This window comes from Primulina eburnea, chromosome 11 (genome assembly GCF_022965805.1).
Source record: "Primulina eburnea isolate SZY01 chromosome 11, ASM2296580v1, whole genome shotgun sequence".
NCBI classification, from domain to species: Eukaryota; Viridiplantae; Streptophyta; class Magnoliopsida; order Lamiales; family Gesneriaceae; genus Primulina; species Primulina eburnea.
Window position 1 is genome coordinate 42,717,260 of NC_133111.1, and position 19,245 is coordinate 42,736,504.

The window sequence follows — 19,245 nt, forward strand, 5'->3', positions numbered from 1 at the left end:
TATTAATTACATAATTATAGATTTTAATTTATTTATTTATTGTGGCAAAGAGCATTAAATAGAATATTTGTGATATTTTTGTGGCGAAAGAGAACTTTGCCACAACCAACGAAGCTAGAAATACACACTTTCAAACTGGGTGGCTACCCTACTTCTAACCAAACAAGCAACGAAATTATTATTAATTAAAAATATATATCTACTATTTTAGTAAAGGGTGTAATGAAAAATTAAAATAAAACAATTAATTAATTTATTACAAAATAATTTTTAGAATGAAAAGGCGTCTTTCAGACAAAAAGTAAATGGTGGTCCCAAATACATACACGGATGGTTAACGAACTTTTCCTTTTGACGGCCCGGCCCAGCCCAGCCCGTCTATAGAATCTATATATTTGTCCGTCTTCTTTTATTATTATTTAATTAATATTGGGGATTTCTATTTTTATTGAAATTTGGAAAATGATGAAGCGGAAATTGATTTAATCGACAAATCAACGGCCTGATTTGAGCGATAAATTTCAAGATTGAACATAAATTTTTTTATTTAAATTTTCATGTTCACTGTGTTAATGCCAATTGTAAGCATTTAAAAATAGTTGACAATAATATTGTAAGTTTAAATGAATATGCTTAAACATCACATTTTGATTGTTTTTTATTAATTATTGCACAACAATAACTTCTTTCTTACTAATTATACTCACCGCAGTCAATTAGAACAGAGCTTGTGATATTGACTATGATATATCTCGTTGATCCGATTTTATCTATTTTTACCCCGTTTTTATCGGGTGACCCATATGATGGTTCAACCCATAATGCTATTTTTGTTTTGATATCATATTAAAATTGATATTTGAATTTAACTCAAACTCTAAGGATAACTCAAAAAAAGATTGTCCAACTCTATATATACAATTTTCAGTGATTTAATACAAAAGATATTAGACATTTAACAATAACTACAGGTTTAAGTCACACCACTCTATCAGATAATGGCGAGTATTTGCTCTTGTATCCTACACATAACAACGACAATTGATAGCCACACTAGAAGAAAGACAGAGGAATTTACTAGAATTTCTATGGCTTTCGAGAGAAATTAGAAAAGGAACTGAGAATATCTTAGTGCTATTGCACACATTGGGGAGTGGGGGCTAGCTGGAACTTGCATTCTAGAAAATGAAATGGAACGTATTTCAAAAAGTAGAGATGTGGATTTACTATTTAGGGGCCACAACACATGCCTGCATGGTTTTTTTTTTTTAGTTCCGAAAATATAATTATCTCGAAATAATTTTAATATTCCCACATCAAATTGTGTATTTGAATTTTGCATGTTATATTTTATTTTATTTTTTAAAAAGGCTATCAAGGGTAAGGGGGTATGTTTAGAAAAAATATCGATTATTAGAGATTGGTGCGGATGGTGAATTGTTTGTCGTCTGCCACGAAATACCTTCATTAATTTTAAGATTCTTTTATTATTTTAAAGTATTAAAGATTGATGATTAATTTTAAAATTATTCAAATAATCCATTATTTATAATTTTATGTTTTAGTTATATGTTTTCCTTATTCAGTTTAAACTGAAAAAAAATGGAAAATATTATTTTACACACACATTATGGGTTGAATTTGGGATATAATCTCTTACTATTTATTAAGGCTGAGTAGGTTAGAGTAACTTCCTTGGTCTGTTTTTTAAAATACCTAAAATACCCTTCACCCCACTCTCTACATTATCTTACTATTTATTAAGGCAGAGTAGGTTAGAGTAACTTCCTTGGTCTGTTTTTTAAAATACCTAAAATACCCTTCACCCCACTCTCTAAATTACTAATTATATATATTAATAAATTGTTAAAAAATAAAAGCAAGTCACATGTAGTTTAGTGGATAAAGCCTATGTTTCTTAATCATGAGGTTGTAGGTTCAATTTTTGCTTGGGTCTTTTTTATTCTTTTTTAATTTATTTTTTAGTTCATATATCAAAATTATAATGTAGCCACTCATTATTTCTTATAAATATATTTTGATCCTAATTTAAATATAAATCAAATAAATTATAAAAAGATATCGTACAAGCACGCAACGCGTACGTCGTTGTACTAGTATTTGAAGTAATCATCCAAACCCAAATAATTCAGTTTATCAAGTAATTCTCCATTCAGCCCAGTATATAGTACTCGGAGCCCATCACTAAGTTCAAAATAACATATCTGCCAATATTAGGCCCAACAACAATAGGACCAGTACTGTTAATAAGTAACCCAAGCCCAAATCATTCCAAAGTGTAGACGTCACAAATCTATATTTTTTCCAATTTACAAAATAGAAAAATGTACATCCTCAAAATTGTAAAATAAATAAATTAAATTAAATACATCAAAGCGTTTCCTTTTCTTCAAGTATATAACGTGGAGAGCAGCAACTACCTCCGCGAAAATGGCTGCTCTTGTTTCTGCTTTCTCCTCTTCAACTGCCTTTTCATCCCAGTTTTCTTGATCTCGAAACCTAGGCGCTCAACCTGGGCCTCTCTGGTGGTTGTTTCTGCCCTCCGCATGAAGTTTACGCCGAAATTGGAGCTGGTTTCCCAGGAGAGCTTGAAAAAGGTCGTGAATTCATTCTTCGTGCTCTGTGCATCGGCTGCTTTGTCCGTTTTTGTTCTCGTGACGGATGTTGATTCAGTTTCGACTTTGGTGGCGAGCATGCCTAGGAAATAGCAGTCAGATGAACTTGCCACGTTTCGTCTTTTTGAAGACAGCACTCCCTCCTTTGCTTACATTACTAATCTTGCCTCCAGGTATTTTTTTTTGCTTTTCTTAATTTTACTGAACTTTAGCTACTGTTCTATTTCTTCTGTTTTTAATGAGAGCAAAGTCCAAGCCTTTGTGGCTATCTCATTTGAATTGGCGCTTTTTTTGTTCTTTATCAGTTTTCTTTTTAGCTAGTTTTGTTCTAAATTAACTCTTCCAGTTTGTATATATTGCTCTTGTAATAATTTGTATTGGTTTGATGTTAGCTGCATTAAAGATTTTAGTTTTAAGTTCGTACTAAAATTTCCTGTAGTATGTTTTATTAATTCACCTTTGATTTGCTACTCCATGTTTTAGGCAGGATGCGTTTACACTGGATATATTGGAGGTGCCGCAGGGATCAGGATTTGTATGGGATACACAGGGCCACATTGTGACTAACTATCATTAGATTCGGGGTGCATCCTCAAGTATTCTCCTTCTTATTTCTTTGTTTGGTTATGATGTATCTGTGTGCCTATTTTTTAAAATGTTTTATTCATGGGTTTTGTTTTCCAATGATCTTGCTAGAAAAATCATGATTCTTGAGTTGTTTTTCATAGTTATAAGATGATTTGAAAGAAGGTTTCAGTTCTTAGAAATAGACCTTTTCAATTCATGGAAATGATAGTGTTGGTGGTTAATACCGCCCTTTATTTGTGCTGTGCATAGGAGCAAACAGAGGTTATAGTGCAAGACTTCTTATTTCCTACATGAAAGTTCCTCATAACATTAGCATAGCTTCTAGTATCATAGTTATGCTCCAGCTGGTTCTCAGCTACTATATATAGAGTGATGCATCAGACTATGTTTGATGACTGGAAAAACCCTTGTAATTAAATCATAAACATATTTTCAGAATTGGGTGTCTTCTTATAATGAAGACCTTCGTGCATCAGACATAATTTTCGACATCATCTAATTATACCATCAGACAACGCAGATACATTGGATGCCTATTTGAGCTTCTGCACACCTTCTAGAGTTTGTAGTCGACATCTACTCTTACAGAATGCAGTGAAATTAGTTGGAGCTGGCTGGGTTTTCTTTTCTATAGGGATGATTTTCTGGAATATATCTTTTCGAGCTCTAGTTTTTCTGGTAAATTCTGTAGTTGTTGTTTTCAGGGTTACTCTTGCAGACCAGAGTGTATATGACGTAAAAGTTATTGGGTTTTATCCAGATAAGGATGTTGTTGTCATGCATATTGATGCACCAAAAGACAAGTTGAGACCAATGCCAATTGGAGTTTCTGCAGACCTACTTGTTGGTCAAAAAGTATACGCAATTGGAAATCCTGTAAGTACATACCTCTCAATAATTTTCTTCCTTTCTACAGGCTTTCATTTTTACCCGTTAATTTTTCAAGATTTGGCTTAGTATTAATGATGATGTTGGAAAGCCACCAATAATTGCTTTTTCATTGGGGACCACTGATAGAAAGTCTCTTTAAGCAACATGCTGGAGAAATGCAGGCCTTTGGATAATTTGGGAGTTCTGTAGAAATTTATGGACGTTTTCCAATATTTTGGCTCTATTTCTCCTAAAAAAAATTTCCACACGTACATTGCTGCTGCATAATCATTAAATCTTCCCCAGTTCCTATTGTGCCTTAAATATCAAATCTGAATGTTTTTAATATTAATTTCAGCATGTTTTTGAATCCTAGAACCATGGAGAAGACATCACACGGCTAATAACATTGTCCTTCCGCCAATGGCCTTGACTACTTTTTATAGTGTGACAAAGAAATTGTACGAGTAGATACTAATATCAGAAGATGTTGGAAGATAATTCTCCACCCTGTTTTAAATTTTAAAAGCATGTCTTACTCTTGCTGGATGTTGATTATTGTGACTTCGGAAATGGAATTATGATGGTATAATGTGATCTAATTCATGAGTTTTCCTTTTTAATTATGTATGTGATTTTATTAACCTTTTGATGTTTTATTGCTTCTCAGTTTGGACTGGACCATACACACTTACAGCTGGCGTCAGAAGGTGTCAATACAATTCTATGTTCTCTTTTTCCTGAATTGATTAACTTATTTATGTCTCAATATATAACGAGCTAGACGTAGCGGGCAAACTTGTATAACTTCTGCATGAACTCTTCTTTATCATCACAATTTCAATGTTCTATTAGTGGGCTTCAGAGGGAGTTCAGCTGCAACTGGCCGTCCAAATTCAGAACGTCGTCCATATCGATGTGCGATTAATACTGGTAATATTAGAGGACCACTTCTTGATAGTTCCGGGAATCTTATTGGGATAAACACAGCTATATACTCCCCTTCTGGTGCTTCATCTGGAGTTGGGTTTTCAATTCCAATTGACACCGTAAGTAACTTCTTGAATACGTTTGTTTTATGAAATTTTTGCTAAGGAACAATTATTTAATTGCTAAGGAGTTCCTTCGCCTGGTTATGTTTTATGTCTAGGTAGGTGGCATTGTTGATAAATTTGTAAAGTTTGGGAAAGTCACTAGACCAATATTAAGTATTAAGTTTGCACGTGATAAATCCGTGGAGCAACGGGAGTTAGTGGGGTTCTTGTCTTGGATGCTCCATCAAACGGACAGCTGGAAAAGCAGTATGCCTACTATACAATCCTTTCTTGCCCTTTGTTCTCATGCAGAGCTGGTTCAAATTTTGTCCAAATTTCATTTTGCTCAGATGTGAATTATTACAATTCAAAGACAAATGAATAATGTTATTAAAAACTTGTTGGTGTAATTTTGGTCCTGCAGGGTCTTCAATCTACGAAACGTGATTCTTATGGCAGGCTCATTTTGGGTGTTATAATTACATCAATTAATGGGAAGAAGGTTTCCAATGGCAGTGACTTGTACAGAATAACGGACCAGTGCAAAGTAGGTGATAAAGGTGAACACTGAACTTTTTTTGGGGTAAATTTCAATTGCTTGAAACTGCTTTATTTATGTATATATCTTCATGGAGAGGACAAGTGATTCTTGCTTCCTTTGTGGCCATTATACAAGAGTCTGCTTCATACCTAAACTCATTAATTTTGATGTGTATGTGCCTAATGATTTTTCCAAGGGCTAAAGATTTTTTAGGACAATTCTCACACACGGCCTTAAGAGTTAGATAATTATTTGACAGTGGAAATGCTCATCACATTCTCTATTCTTGTTCGATAATACTGGACTATTGTAAATAATTATAGTGCCGCAATGCTGTATGATAACTAACTTTCCATGTGCATATTTCTATAAGTAGGCTTTCTTATACCTGAAATGTATTGTAGTTCATGCATTCATGGCGGATTGAAATACAAGAATCGATTGAGTTTCCGTCCCACATTTCATGACTTGTTTTATTTTTTTAAATCTGTTAGCAGTGTGTGATTTCATCCGAGTATATAAAACGCTTAACTCAAGAAAAATTTACTGGATTAATTAACATCTTTTAGCAGAATTTGATGGAATCTTGTTACACAGGAAGTCTGTGGGTATACAAATATACATAATTATAAAATTGCAATTCCAAAGAGCCCGCATCATGGGAGAATGGCCTCTGACGATCTTCCTACATGAGCTTCCAGTGCAGTATGCTGGCCACATCTTTTAGCTGTCGAAGCCAAGAAAATTGGAGAAATTCCAATATGAATTAAACTTGGAAATGAAAACTTTTAAACATGAAATCATACACCAAAAGGAATTGACATTTATTCCCTTTCCTAATAGTTGATCATTTTTCATGCATAATTTGAAATCAGGGAAAGGACATCAATCGTTTTTCATATATAATAAGGGAAAAGATAACGTACGGAGAAATGGTAATGGTTTCAGGTTCATACAGAGAGAGATGGCGAAAGCCCGAAATCGAGCCCCCACAGCTCAAACGTTCCGTTAACGAAATCATAGTAGCCACCCTTCAATGCAAGAGTCTTGTTCACCAGACCGTCTCTAACAAATGGGTATGACAGCAAGTTTCCAAGTGAAACATTCACTGCCTCCTGTTTTGCACGTTGAAATAAAAATGAAAAATAAACAATCAACATCATCTCGAAGCATCATATCTTGTGTTACATACACATCGTACATATATTTGATAATTATCTGTCTCGCAAAGTTGAGATTCGGGTCGAACACCTAGTAACCGTTATTTTAGAAAAATTTGTTTTTTGTCTTTTATGTTAGACTTTTACAATTTTTTATCATTTATGTTGTCAAATTTCAGTATTAGTATATTGTCTTTGTTTTATAACAATTTTAATCATTTTTTATGTAGCACCATTGTCTTATGTAGCGTTAACGCGTGTAAACCACATCAACACTCTCAATAAAAAAAACTTAAATTACCAAAAATCAAAATATAATTAATTGAAATTTGATAACATACAGAACAACACCGAAGAAGACTAGAAGAGGTTTAGAAGTTTGATTGTTCACCTTTTCACACAGCGCACACTGACCACCAAAAGGGGAACCATTAGCTTGGGATAGCACCTTGGACTTGGCAGGTAAACAGACTTTCACCCAGTCCTCAATAAAGTCACTGAACAAATCAGCCATAAAATCATTAAATTGAAAAGAATCACTACTCACCAATTTCTTTTTGACCCTGTAATTATATAAATTTTTTACGTAAGTTTCATGCACATCCCACGAGTCTCCTGATCCAAAATCGTCTAGTCTACGAGTACGCGACTTACGTGCCGGAGGATCCATCACAAGCAAATGACATGAGCCCTTTGATTCCTCCACAAGCACTATGCCCGATCACTACAATTTCTTGAACCTGTAGAAATTTTCGAGTTTACATGTGTAGATGACACATAATTGTAACAGGCACCAAAACAAAGTATTAAAATATACCTTAAGGTGTAGAACAGCATATTCAACTGCAGCCCCGGTTCCAGAATATTTAGTCTATGGCAGATCAAGAAACAGTTTAAAATCACGCATTTAACATTAGATAGTTTGAAAAAAGAAGTATACAAGAAATTTGATAATATAGCATACTTTGTCGTAAGCAGGGACCATATTCGCAACGTTTCGAACCACAAATGCTTCTCCGGGTTGGAAGTCGAGCACATGTGAGGGACACACCCGCGAGTCCGAGCAAGCGAACACCATAAACTGTACAAAAATAGAAAATAAATAAAGGCCCTTAGATTTTTTTTCTAAAAATAAAATATCAGAAAATATTTCGATATAGCTATGTACTTTGGGACTCTGGCCTTTAGCAAGTTCACCATATAAAGCAGGATTTTTCCTGAAAACGTAAAGAAAATATAAAGCAGAATTCAACTTCTTTGTTTGTTTAATCAAACTTCTTTAGTTATTCTTTTGGATATGGAAAGCTTACTCATATTTCTCTTTCTTGAAATGGATGAAACCGGCTTTCAAGGTCTCCACGGTGGCTGAAGCGGCGGCGGTGCTGTCAACTGTTTGCAGCTCCGCTTTTATTTCATCAATTTTGGCGGCGGCGACGGGTCCAAGTTCCCCCTTTTCACTGCATGCATGCAAACAATTTCGTAGCTTGATACTCTTATAATATTTCAAGTAAATTCAATGCGGATTACTCCCAGTTGTTGATGATGACGATGAATCGAACCTTAGAAGCTTTTGGAGTTCAGCAATGGCTTCCTCGTATGAATTTTTCCCCATGTCTTCTCTCTGCAGTCCTCCATATTAACAGTTAAGTGTGTGACAAAAGCATAAATATTTGTTTAATCTTGAAAATGTGGGGAGAGAGTCAGAGAGATGAAAGTACCAGAAGAGGGTGGATAACGGGAGCTGGAGCGGCGAAGATTGGTTCGTTTCTGATGAGACTCGGCGGAGAAGCTGGGGAGGAATTAAGGCTCGCGGTGGTCACAGGGCGGAACGCTGCCGGTCTAGATGTTTTTTGCTGCGTGGTGGATAATGTGAAGCGAGTAGCGATGCAACCACTAACGGTCGACATTGTGCATTGAGCCTGAATCTCATGTCCCCTTTATAATACTAATTAATTGTTATTATCGTCAATATTTTTGGTTTAGTACTAACACAATCATCTCAGCAGGTAGAGACCGCCCCCCCCCCCCCCCCCCCCACCCCCCCCCCCCCCCCAACTGTAATAAATTAAATCTTTCCTCGGAAAAATTAAAATACTCAATAATATATTTCCTTAACGAATGCATATGGTAAATATGTTACAGACAAATATAATATAATTGTCATGGAGTGCATGCATGAAAATAATTGGATAATGTATGTAAAATTGAGCTTCTCCCCATGCGGATCAGGTATGGATGTTGGAGATGGATTCAGTCTTGGGTTGGGGAAAAATAAAAGATTAAGAAAATTGCACTCAAATGCAAGTTTTCATTAAGCAACACTAGATTATTTGACTTTTTTGTAATAATAGAAATATGGAAGTTTTGTAGATATTTATAACTCTTCTGACATCAAAATTTTAAATTTGGGACGAAGTTTGGTTCGAGACCTCAATTTAAAAAAAAAATATATCTTTTTCCCAACTCAAAAAAAGAAAAAGAAAAAGAAACATGAAAGTTTTGATTTTACTACTGCTCATATTTACCAAAAAAATGTATGATTATGTATTATGATGGGGTGGATTTAAAATAAAAATTTGGTGGATAATTCATTTGAAGAAGGTAGACACCTATGGTGGGTGAAGGATAATATAAGATAAGGCCCTATCTCTAAAACTTGGTGGTGCACAACTACTTTATCTACTACCTGTGGATTGTTCTGCGGCAGGGGGGGCATGAGTTTTTCTAGTGATAGGGAGCCTTAAAATCATATTTCTACCAAGACTTTAGTGAATTATAGAATGAATAACAAGATTAAGATCTTTCTTTGGATTTGTGCTCTTTTTTCCAGACTTATGGTATGATATCAACGCTCTAAAAGCATTCATGTTATCGGTTGGATTCAGATGATGCTTGTGCAAGTTCAATAGTACTGGTAGATATGTAAATATAATCTAATATGAACTAATTGAGGACTCATACATGTGTAAAGATAATCTAAAATGAAACCAAAGTCGTACATTCCATTGAGTTTTTGGTCTCATGACTAGTACATGTACCAAAGTCGTAGATTGACCCTCCGTATGTTACCTCGGATAGAATTTTGAAGGCATCTAGTCCTTGACCAAATGAATACATCAACACCATTTGGGTTTCCGCACATTTCCCCAACACTGCTGGAATGGGTTTGCATATTAATTGGAGACTTACCTGCAGAATTACTTTTCATTTGCAGAACATGAAGATTGAGAGAGATTCAATGTTGGGATGCATTGGTGAGGATGTTCTTGCCCGTTGTCCTTTAGGCCATGCCTGTAGTCTATAGCCCTTGTATTTCAAAGTCTCCACCAGTTTCATTATGTCAACATTGTTTTGTCATCCTTGCAGCATTCTTAAGAACAGTTAAATTACCAATCTGTCCCCAATTCCCAGTTTTACTTCAACAAAGAAAAGAAAGTTACGCCGATGGCGTTTGGAACGAGATTTCGGGTTCGACACCTAATTGACAAACTGATCCCTAACATTCTTTAAAAAAAAAAAGGAAAAGAAAGTTACTGCGTCTATCTGAAATGATACGTAGGGAACCTTTTTACAACTTAATTGAAAAATACTTGACATCCTCCTATATATAAATGAAAAGATAAAACACAAAAATCCATTTAACGTATTTTTAAATCATGACGAGCAACACAAAAATTTGGGGAAAAAAAGTTCCAAAAAGCTTTATTTGTTACAATATTATTTATACGTCCAAAGCGCAAGCAGAAACACTGAAAAAAGGAATATTATGATCCTTGCATGTCATGGCAAATACATTGACTGTGATTTGTGAGCTCTAAGTAGAATAAACATAAAAGCTTGACTTCACCAAATAGAGGTAGGCACTTTCGCCTCCGAACTTGAACTTGGAAATCATAAGCATATATGACCTTTAACAACTTGTGCACCAAGCTAGCAAGCATACGAAGCCCTGATGATACTATCCAAGAAGCGTAATAATATTTACTCATTGTGCTCATGCTGGCCCTTGTAGTATATAATGATTTGTGTAACATGTTACCAGAAGAATGACGAGTGAGTTGTTAATGAACTTCCTGTTACAATTTCCAGATGTAGTAGAAAAGCGGATGCACATCTATCACTTTGGAGCCAGCCTTATAGGACAGACAGAAAAGGCAACACATCGAGCAGCTTTTGCCAACATAAAGCGCTCATTTTCCGTCAATGGCCTCTCAATGACCTTCACAATATTTGCGTCCTAACACAAAGAAGGTTCCAAGTACCATCAGCACTGAATGAAAACTATAAGGGTCATTATTGTTTTCTGTAACTCAATTTCCTTTGGTAAAAATTGAAGGGGCTGGCCAAAATAGTAATAGCAAGGTGATTTAGAGTTTGTGGTTTAAAACTATAAATATCTCTCTCCAGGTTGGGGTTAGCCATACCTTCTGTGGCGGTAGAAGAGAAGGTTTCACACTGGCCGTGTCACCAATTACAATTACATTGTTAATATTCCCACTTTCGTCCCTTTCCGTCGGTGAAGCTGTGGAATGTCTCCAGTTTTCATTAATAATGTACTTGTAGTAATACCTGTAACATATATTTTACGATTCAGCATCTTGGTGGTTATGAATCTAAAACTTAGTCCTTATCATGACAGAAACGAACAATTGACTGGATTCCCTCACAGCGCATAAGTATCTGGTCCTTTCACGGTTTAATTGACTGGAATGTAATCCTTCTACTCACCGGAATTTTGTAAGAAAGCAATACCTGCCGAAGACTATAGCTTGACGACAGACCCTCAGATTATTAGGCTTCTAAATGAGAGGATAAGGAAACTTACTTCCCTTGTGGAAGTCTAATATCAACTTCATATCTGGGGCCACCCTTGTGCACTGCCTTGATTGGCTCTTTCCAGTTTCCCGTAAAATCTCCTACCAAGTATACATCTTCCCCCTGCAAGAAGAAGATTTCTCATATTAAAAAAACTAAAGTAGACACAGATTCCCAAGCTGATAACAAAGATGAAACTGAAAGCATGTCGCCGGCTACATGGCCCTTAACCAATAGAGACCTCGGCTCTTAAAGAGTTGGGATTTATCTCCTCACCTCGTGACCGTTCCACACAAAAGTTACAGCATGGGTTGAAGGTCCATCATGGATGCCACTTTCAACCATGGCAATAAGATCCCATGTTGCCCAGGCAATTGCTGGCCTGCATTTAAAATCTTGGTTAGAAGCTCAAATCAGAGTGCGCCGTACCAAATGATTGGTAGATATTCAATATTAATTTAGTACAATATTCTTACAGAACCAGAATTAACATTACATTTTACTGATAGGATTCACACAAGGACAAAAGTTAAGAACAAGGATAAGGCTGTTTATGGCACCACATTCTTTACAAAGTTTGAGAACGGATGAAGTGTCAAACCTGTCAGGCTTGCATGTATGCAAACCAGTAACAAAATTGTGAGCAGCATGAAGGGAGGTATCTGTTATCCAGTGTAGGTAGGCAATCACACAAGCAGGTGATCGGTCAAACCCAGTGGTGCAAGTAATATAAACACAATGGTTCTTCTTAAGTAAGCGCAGCAGAAGACCCACGCAGAATGGCAGTTTTTTTCTCATGTCAAAAGAATCTGAGTCCCTAAAATAAAAAATGATAATAAAATGAAAATCATAAGGGCAGAAAACATAGGAGAAACAATTTCATAAAATAAACTCCTTAAAATACAACAATATGAAACTGTGTTGTTCTTTACTTTTTGAGGTATTTCGCACATCAAAACAGATTTAGACAAGGATAAGTAGGTAAAAAACTACTTTAAATAGAAAGCATAACGACACTGAATTATATCATTCTTCCCAAGAAAGCACCATGCAACGACCTTATGGGATAGTTAATCATAAGAACATTAAACTTTTGGCATGACTCATTGATCGAATTTGAATCAATTCCCCAATTTGCAGCTTCAATTGTACTCTGGAAATTCAGTACTGCTGTCACTCCCTGCAGACATTGCAGAATGTTTCAGTTTAGCAAAGGAACCAGAGACGACCAATACATTGCACGAGATAAGGGTGATAAACCAGAACAAAAGTACCCAGTAATATGGTTCATTTACAATAACTAAAAAAAAATTGTGTTCAGAGGACTACATATCCAAACTATTCCAAGATTTCTTAGACAATAACAATCTGTTTCAATTATGTTAAGAAAATGGATAATACTAATAATGCACCAGATGCTTTACTAATATAATTGAACAGTATCATTTTGTGACTCCTGAAAAAAATTGCCAAGATAGGTGGTGGAGGAAATTTACATATCATTTTGGGAGCGTAAGAGACGGGTGAGATGAAAATCTAAGGGGAAAAATTTATAAATCAAGCAATAGTAAAGAAGATAAGGGTATGTTAGCTCTCACCACTGTGTCAGACAGTGTCCCTACATCTTTTTCTGTTTGAATACATGACCCGACATAAATTTGCTCCGTAATCTATCAAAACAAAGCGAAGGCATAAGATGGAGTTGAATTCTTACTCGAAGTCATCTAGTGGCACTAATTCTGAAAAAGAATCAATGTAAGATATAAATAGAGAGAGAGAGAGATTGAGAAGTACCAAAAAAAGTGTAAAAAAAATTTATTCACAGTTTAAAAATGGTATGCCACTTTCTCTAGTCAAAAACTCTATTTATTTCTCTGTCTGTTTTCCAATTCCCGCTTTAAAAACTCTAAGAAACTTGATGATCAAACATATTTTCTTTTCAGAATATAAACATCTGCCAATACTAACATGATGAATAAACCAGCTCGTATGCACACCTTACTATAGCGCATACCAAGAGAATGGTTATAGTAGAGCTCTTCACTTGAACGTTCCAATGCCTTCACATACTCTTCAAGTGGAAAACTACCATGCCCCCATTCAGCGTTTTCGGGCAATTCCTCTGTGAAAGTGGCAACAAGAGGACCAAATGGTAGAGTAGGAGAGTTCTTAGCTATCTTTGGTTGACCATTCTTGTCCTGATCATTCATGTACTTCCATCCTTTAGAAGACAAAAGTTTTGGACAAAATGTCACCGATCCAGAGTTTCCAGCATCCTCTCCAGATGTATTCGAATTTGAAGATTGTATACTATCGTTCCAAGTGGCAATTGGAACAAGACCTTGGTTAAATAAAGTATCAAGATCGTTCAGAAGATAGAGATGGATGGGGAAAGGGGAGAAGGGTCTCTCGAGCACAAGGCTACAAGAACCGGCTTTCTCCTTGACAAGAATCCTGCAGGTACCATAGTAGAAAATGAAGCAAAAAGAATGAGTGGCCTAATAACTACTAAACATTTTTCGGAAACACAAAGCAATTCGCACTCTATATCGCCGTAGTCCTTGATTTCAACAAGCTTTGAAGTAGATGATTCACTCGCTTTCTTCAAAGTGTCACCCACCATAACTATTCTTGATTTCTCAGCATTCCCCTGCATGATCACTTAATGGATTAATTGGTCAAAAATAACATCAGCAAAATCCAGTCATCGATCGTGCTCCAAGAGCCTACTAAATTACATCAAACCAATCACAATAAAATCATTATTATTAAAATAATGCTCGCTCTCATGAACTCGTGGATATGATCACATACAATATTCTGACACGCACAATCTGATCTCGAGCCAAGCTAGCTACTTTATTTTGAGTTTGATGAGCTCGAGCTCTGGTGCAGTGTCGATTGTTTGAGCTAATGAAAATATACCACCTCAATTCGTTTGCACCTCTACTTTTGAGCAAATGAATTGCAGCTCCTACATTATTATCAGCGCAAACCAAAAATTTTACTGAAAGCAAAAGCCGCCATATAAATAGAAAAGAAGAATACCCCTTTTAGAAGTGCGAGAACGAAAACTTTCCCTTCAACAGAGAGCCCGAATCGAATGCCGAGCGGCTTCTCCAGTGTCACCATATACTCATTCAGATTCATCTTGAACGAGGAGGCGTTAGAGGACACCGCGACAACGGTAGAACCCCTTCTACACGATTGACGCGCCGCGAACTTCGAAACTCCATTCTTGAAATTGAAACTTCTGCCCCAGAATGAGGATTGAATGGCGGCGCCACTCTTCTGGGAGTTGCCATTGGAACACAAAAACACGGAGCGGTGTAAACCCCAGCAATTCAAGAACTGCAGAGAATACATCTAAGATCGATTTTGGGAAGTTTCTGGTGAATGAATTGGAGCGGTGAGAGATGGGATGCACGAGGAAGATAGAGAGCTTCGCTTCTTCCAGCATGGATTTTTGTATACTTTTCTTTGGATTTATTTCCACGTGACACAAAAGACTTTTCTTTGCGATTCCATTACTTTCAAATAATAATCTAGTTCAACGAGTTGTGTTTTCCGGTTTTTTTTTTTAATATAGATTTATTTCCATTCGTGTTATATATTTGTATAATTTTTAATTTTTTGAAAATCTTTTTGTGAACTTTATAAAGAAAATTATTGTATTAAAAAAATATTAATAATTATAAAAATTAATGAAAAGTCAAACAACCAACAAATCAAAATGTTGTAAGATGGCCTGACACTAAATATATGAAATAGGTCTCTTGTGATGAATCTTTATCAGCATATATGTCAAATTTGTCAATATTTATAAGAAAAATTAATGTTTTGGTATAAAAAAATAATATTTTTTATGAATAACTCAAATAAAATATATGACTCACAAAAATAATTCATTAAAACGTTTCATAAGAATTTTCGTTAAATATATAATAGAGATAGCAAAAGGTGGTAGATTATTTTTTATGATTATTTTCACTTTATTTCTATATTGGATGAGAAGTTTTTTTGTTGTTATTATTATTAATATAATATAAATTTACTCACACACACACACACACACACACACATATATATATATATCAATTATGTTTAAAAAATTCATAAATGCTAAATCAATGGGCCCCAAACAAGTGAAGCTTTATCAATTCTCTACGTTTATTTCAGCCCAAAAGAATTAGTATGGGCCGAGTAGCTGACTAAGACCATTTTCAAATGAGAACCATAAATGCCAATATAATACTCGGAATTTTAATTTAAAGGGCCACACAAGCACGGATTCCTGGATTTCAGTAGCATGGAATATTTTTGTGTGTTTATTTTATTTTATTTAATTGGGACGTCATTATAATTGAGTCTCGAAAAAAATGAGATTTTATGTAAATTTGAGATTTTGATTCATATTAATATTTGTTTATTATTCTTAATATAATTTCAAATTTGAAAAAATGGCAAAATATCTGCAGCGAGAAATTATGCGATTTCCACACTGATGAATTCCTTATTAAAAATATTTTCGTCTCGACCCCTAAATCCAAAATTTGGATACGGCCATAAGCAATCATCAGTCTCATAGTAAACGTGTCTTTTTTTATGTTTGTTGCCAGATCTTAGGACAGCGAATCGAACAGACAAGAAAATATTATTTTCTCTATTTCGAATCAGCCACATCCCGTACCTTATTTTAGAAAGTTTATCCTTTTATGCGACTCAGATGTCCTTCATCCATATGGAAACAATTGTTGGTTATTCTCTGAAAAAAAGGCAGAATATGGTTAGGTAAATCGATAATGTGGATAAAAAGGCAAAAAAATGAGATAAATGATAACAAATATCGACCTCAGAGTATATTTTTCATAATATTATAGTAAATAATTTGTTCCATATGAGAATCGTTTATGTACGCCTTTGAGTATCAACTAACGTTACTCAAAGCTTTGTCCACTCATCTATGCTCCTAGCAGCCACATCCCATAACCTTTCACACACACACACACACACACACACACACACACACACACACACACACACACATATATATATATATATATATATATATATATAATTTATGTTTGTTTTGTGGAATGTGTTGACAAAGATATATAATATGAGGATTAGAGATGTAGCGAATTAAGTTATCATAAGCTAGAATCAAGTTCGAGTTTTAATTGTTTATATTCGAGTAGTTCGTGAATATATAAATGCAAAGTTTAAACATTAAAACTATGTACAAACAATCTAAAAAAAATTGTGCTGCAAATATTTTCGAGTTTTTCACGGACTTAAGTAAGTCAATATTTCATGGGCTCGAACTCGAAATTGAACACTTGATTGAATTTTAGTCCAGCTTACAAAATTTAAATCGAGTCGAAAAAAATAAATCTGAATATATCTCGAAGATTAAGCTAATTATTTTTAAAAATCAACACAATATTTTTTTTTAATAACAACATAACATACTTATATTTTGATAAAAATGATAGGTGTCTTTATTTGTTCTCATCAGGTACTCAATATATATAATTTATTAGCTTGTATATTTAAAAATGAAATGTCAAATATTCCTTTAGTCAACTTTTGGGGTATTTTATCAGGCATGCATGTTAAGAGGATGACTAGGATTAAAAGGAATTAATATTGAGTCGGATCCACCAAAGCTTATCCAATCAAAATCCAGATAACTTGTAATCCCAAATCGTTGAATAATAATCAAGATACATATACAACTGTAGTACGTTTATATTATAGCACGATTCTTCACTATTTTCGAATTGTTGTTTTTCTGACTTGAACAAGTTGCTTAGTGTTTCTTATTATATAATGATGATTCTTCTTTTTTTAGGGGAATGTAGCCAATACGTTTTGGGTGTTTATCGAGAAAACTCTCAGGCTTAAAGCATTAGAACTACCCTCAAACTTAATGCATTAGCTTGTAAATCAGGTTGATGGGATAAACCGTACGCCGCGGAAAGTGGTATTCGCAGCGTGCTTTTATTTCACGCCGTTGATGACGTGCTGCGGAAAACCATTTTTCTTGTAGTGCGTACTGATGAAGTCATGGACGACATGCTTGACCGAGAAGATGTCAATAGGATGAGTCGAACCCGTGATTGTTCATACTCTTACCTACTTTACCAATTCAAATCTAAGCATGGCGATGCGATGATTTTTTTGGTTAATTATGTAAAATAATACAGTTTTCCGATTGAATACTTTAAATATTGGTATACTCCAGGCTCCAGCGTTGAACTTATAAACTAAGCAGGATGGACAGCTCTCAAAGGCAATATTTATTAAAATTTTATTTCAAATTTTAAAGATCGCATAATTTTGATTCTCTTAATATATAATGAATTTATTGCTCAACTCACCAAGATGGATGATTCCCATTTTTGTATATATTTACTGCTTAATTAATAATATTGACCTATTCGGTAATTGAAATAATATAGTCATTTCGCAATTATTAACAAGTGACATATTTGTCACTGGCTATTTATGAATTTTTTTGATTTTTCAAACCAAAACATATTTAGGTACATGCTACATCATGTCAAATGCCATTGAGACATAATGTAATCATGCGATTATTTAATATAATAATACATATTTACATGTGTTTATTTTAATTATTTTAAATATATTTATATAATATATGATATGTGAAGGATGTAAAAAAAAACCCAAAATATTATAAAACTCTATAAGATTTAAAAAGCAGAAAATATTATCCTTCTTAAATTAATATTCTTATTTTTTCATTACAACCTGAGGGAAATTTACGTTGTTTGAAATAGAAAATAAAATTTTAAAATAAAAAGCTTCTAGAAGTGCGGGAAACTCCTGCTAAAGCCGTTGACATTAGTGAAGAACCCTACAAGGCCTTGCCTGTACGGTAGATACGATTTCTTCCTCTTCTCTGCATTCATCGCTCTGTTCCACGTATAAAGCACCTCGTGCGGCGACGGAGATCCCGGCGCGCCACCGCCGAAGGGGACGGGCTTTGTTCCTGCTACCTTTTGAACCTTTGAAGCTTCGATTATCTTCTGAGGCTTTTGATGATCATGACCACGGTGCTTGGGAGTTAGAAACACATAATTGTCTTTCCCGTCGCTGTTGCTCCGCCGCAGAATGTCGGAGAGCTTCCATCTCCACGACGTCGATCCAGTCGACTTGCTCTTTTTACACAATACAGCAGCCGCCTTAGGCCGCCAGATGGAGTACGTCCCCGGGGGCACGGTTTCCAATTCATTCCCTTCAGACGACGAAGACGACGGAAGGTGATTCCAATCTGATCTCTCTTCTTTCTCCTCGAAATCGCCGATTAAAATGTTGCTCACCGGAATCCCGAGACTCTCCAAATCAAATCCCTCCTTCAGATCACTGTTGAAAACGGGAAACATCGACCGGATTTGGCCATCGTAGACCACGACCTCCTCATCTTCTCGTATAAAATTGAACTCAAAGGCTTCATCGTGCTGGTTTTCTTCATCATCCATGGCGACTTTCGCAACGATGTCCGCTAATTTGTCGGCCGAATAGCAGCTAAAGCTCGGGCACAGGTACGTATCTTCTTCATTGTTCTTCAT

At 35.2% G+C, this 19,245-nt stretch overlaps 3 protein-coding genes and 1 pseudogene across 5 annotated transcripts; 1 reads left to right on the top strand and 3 right to left on the bottom strand.

The window, feature by feature from the left end:
* Positions 1–2,414: 2,414 nt before the first annotated feature.
* Positions 2,415–6,105, top strand: LOC140806320 (protease Do-like 1, chloroplastic; annotated as a pseudogene).
* A 96-nt stretch (positions 6,106–6,201) lies between these two features.
* Positions 6,202–9,936, bottom strand: LOC140806319 (carbonic anhydrase 2-like). Of its 2 annotated transcripts, none has more exons than XM_073162911.1 (11): positions 9,899–9,936; positions 8,548–8,764; positions 8,389–8,450; positions 8,140–8,286; positions 7,998–8,046; positions 7,794–7,910; positions 7,647–7,700; positions 7,484–7,569; positions 7,221–7,326; positions 6,626–6,784; positions 6,202–6,396 (listed from the first exon to the last, which is right to left on the bottom strand). In XM_073162911.1, the coding sequence occupies exons 1-11, from the start codon at positions 9,919–9,921 to the stop codon at positions 6,355–6,357; spliced, it is 1,062 nt and encodes a 353-aa protein (XP_073019012.1). In that variant the 5' UTR covers positions 9,922–9,936; the 3' UTR covers positions 6,202–6,354. The 2 variants fall into 2 exon arrangements, with proteins under 2 accessions (XP_073019012.1, XP_073019013.1); XM_073162912.1 differs by having other exon boundaries at positions 6,596–6,784.
* A 403-nt stretch (positions 9,937–10,339) lies between these two features.
* On the bottom strand, positions 10,340–15,152 carry LOC140806318 (phosphoglucan phosphatase LSF1, chloroplastic-like). Of its 2 annotated transcripts, XM_073162909.1 has the most exons (10): positions 14,693–15,150; positions 14,188–14,294; positions 13,642–14,098; positions 13,243–13,314; positions 12,703–12,824; positions 12,246–12,461; positions 11,921–12,026; positions 11,655–11,767; positions 11,254–11,398; positions 10,340–11,066 (listed from the first exon to the last, which is right to left on the bottom strand). In XM_073162909.1, the coding sequence occupies exons 1-10, from the start codon at positions 15,008–15,010 to the stop codon at positions 10,947–10,949; spliced, it is 1,776 nt and encodes a 591-aa protein (XP_073019010.1). In that variant the 5' UTR covers positions 15,011–15,150; the 3' UTR covers positions 10,340–10,946. The 2 variants fall into 2 exon arrangements, with proteins under 2 accessions (XP_073019010.1, XP_073019011.1); XM_073162910.1 differs by lacking the exons at positions 10,340–11,066; positions 11,254–11,398 and adding an exon at positions 11,405–11,581 and having other exon boundaries at positions 14,693–15,152.
* Positions 15,153–18,480: 3,328 nt separating this feature from the next.
* On the bottom strand, positions 18,481–19,245 carry LOC140805658 (uncharacterized). Its single transcript, XM_073161914.1, has one exon. The coding sequence runs from the start codon at positions 19,243–19,245 to the stop codon at positions 18,481–18,483; it is 765 nt and encodes a 254-aa protein (XP_073018015.1).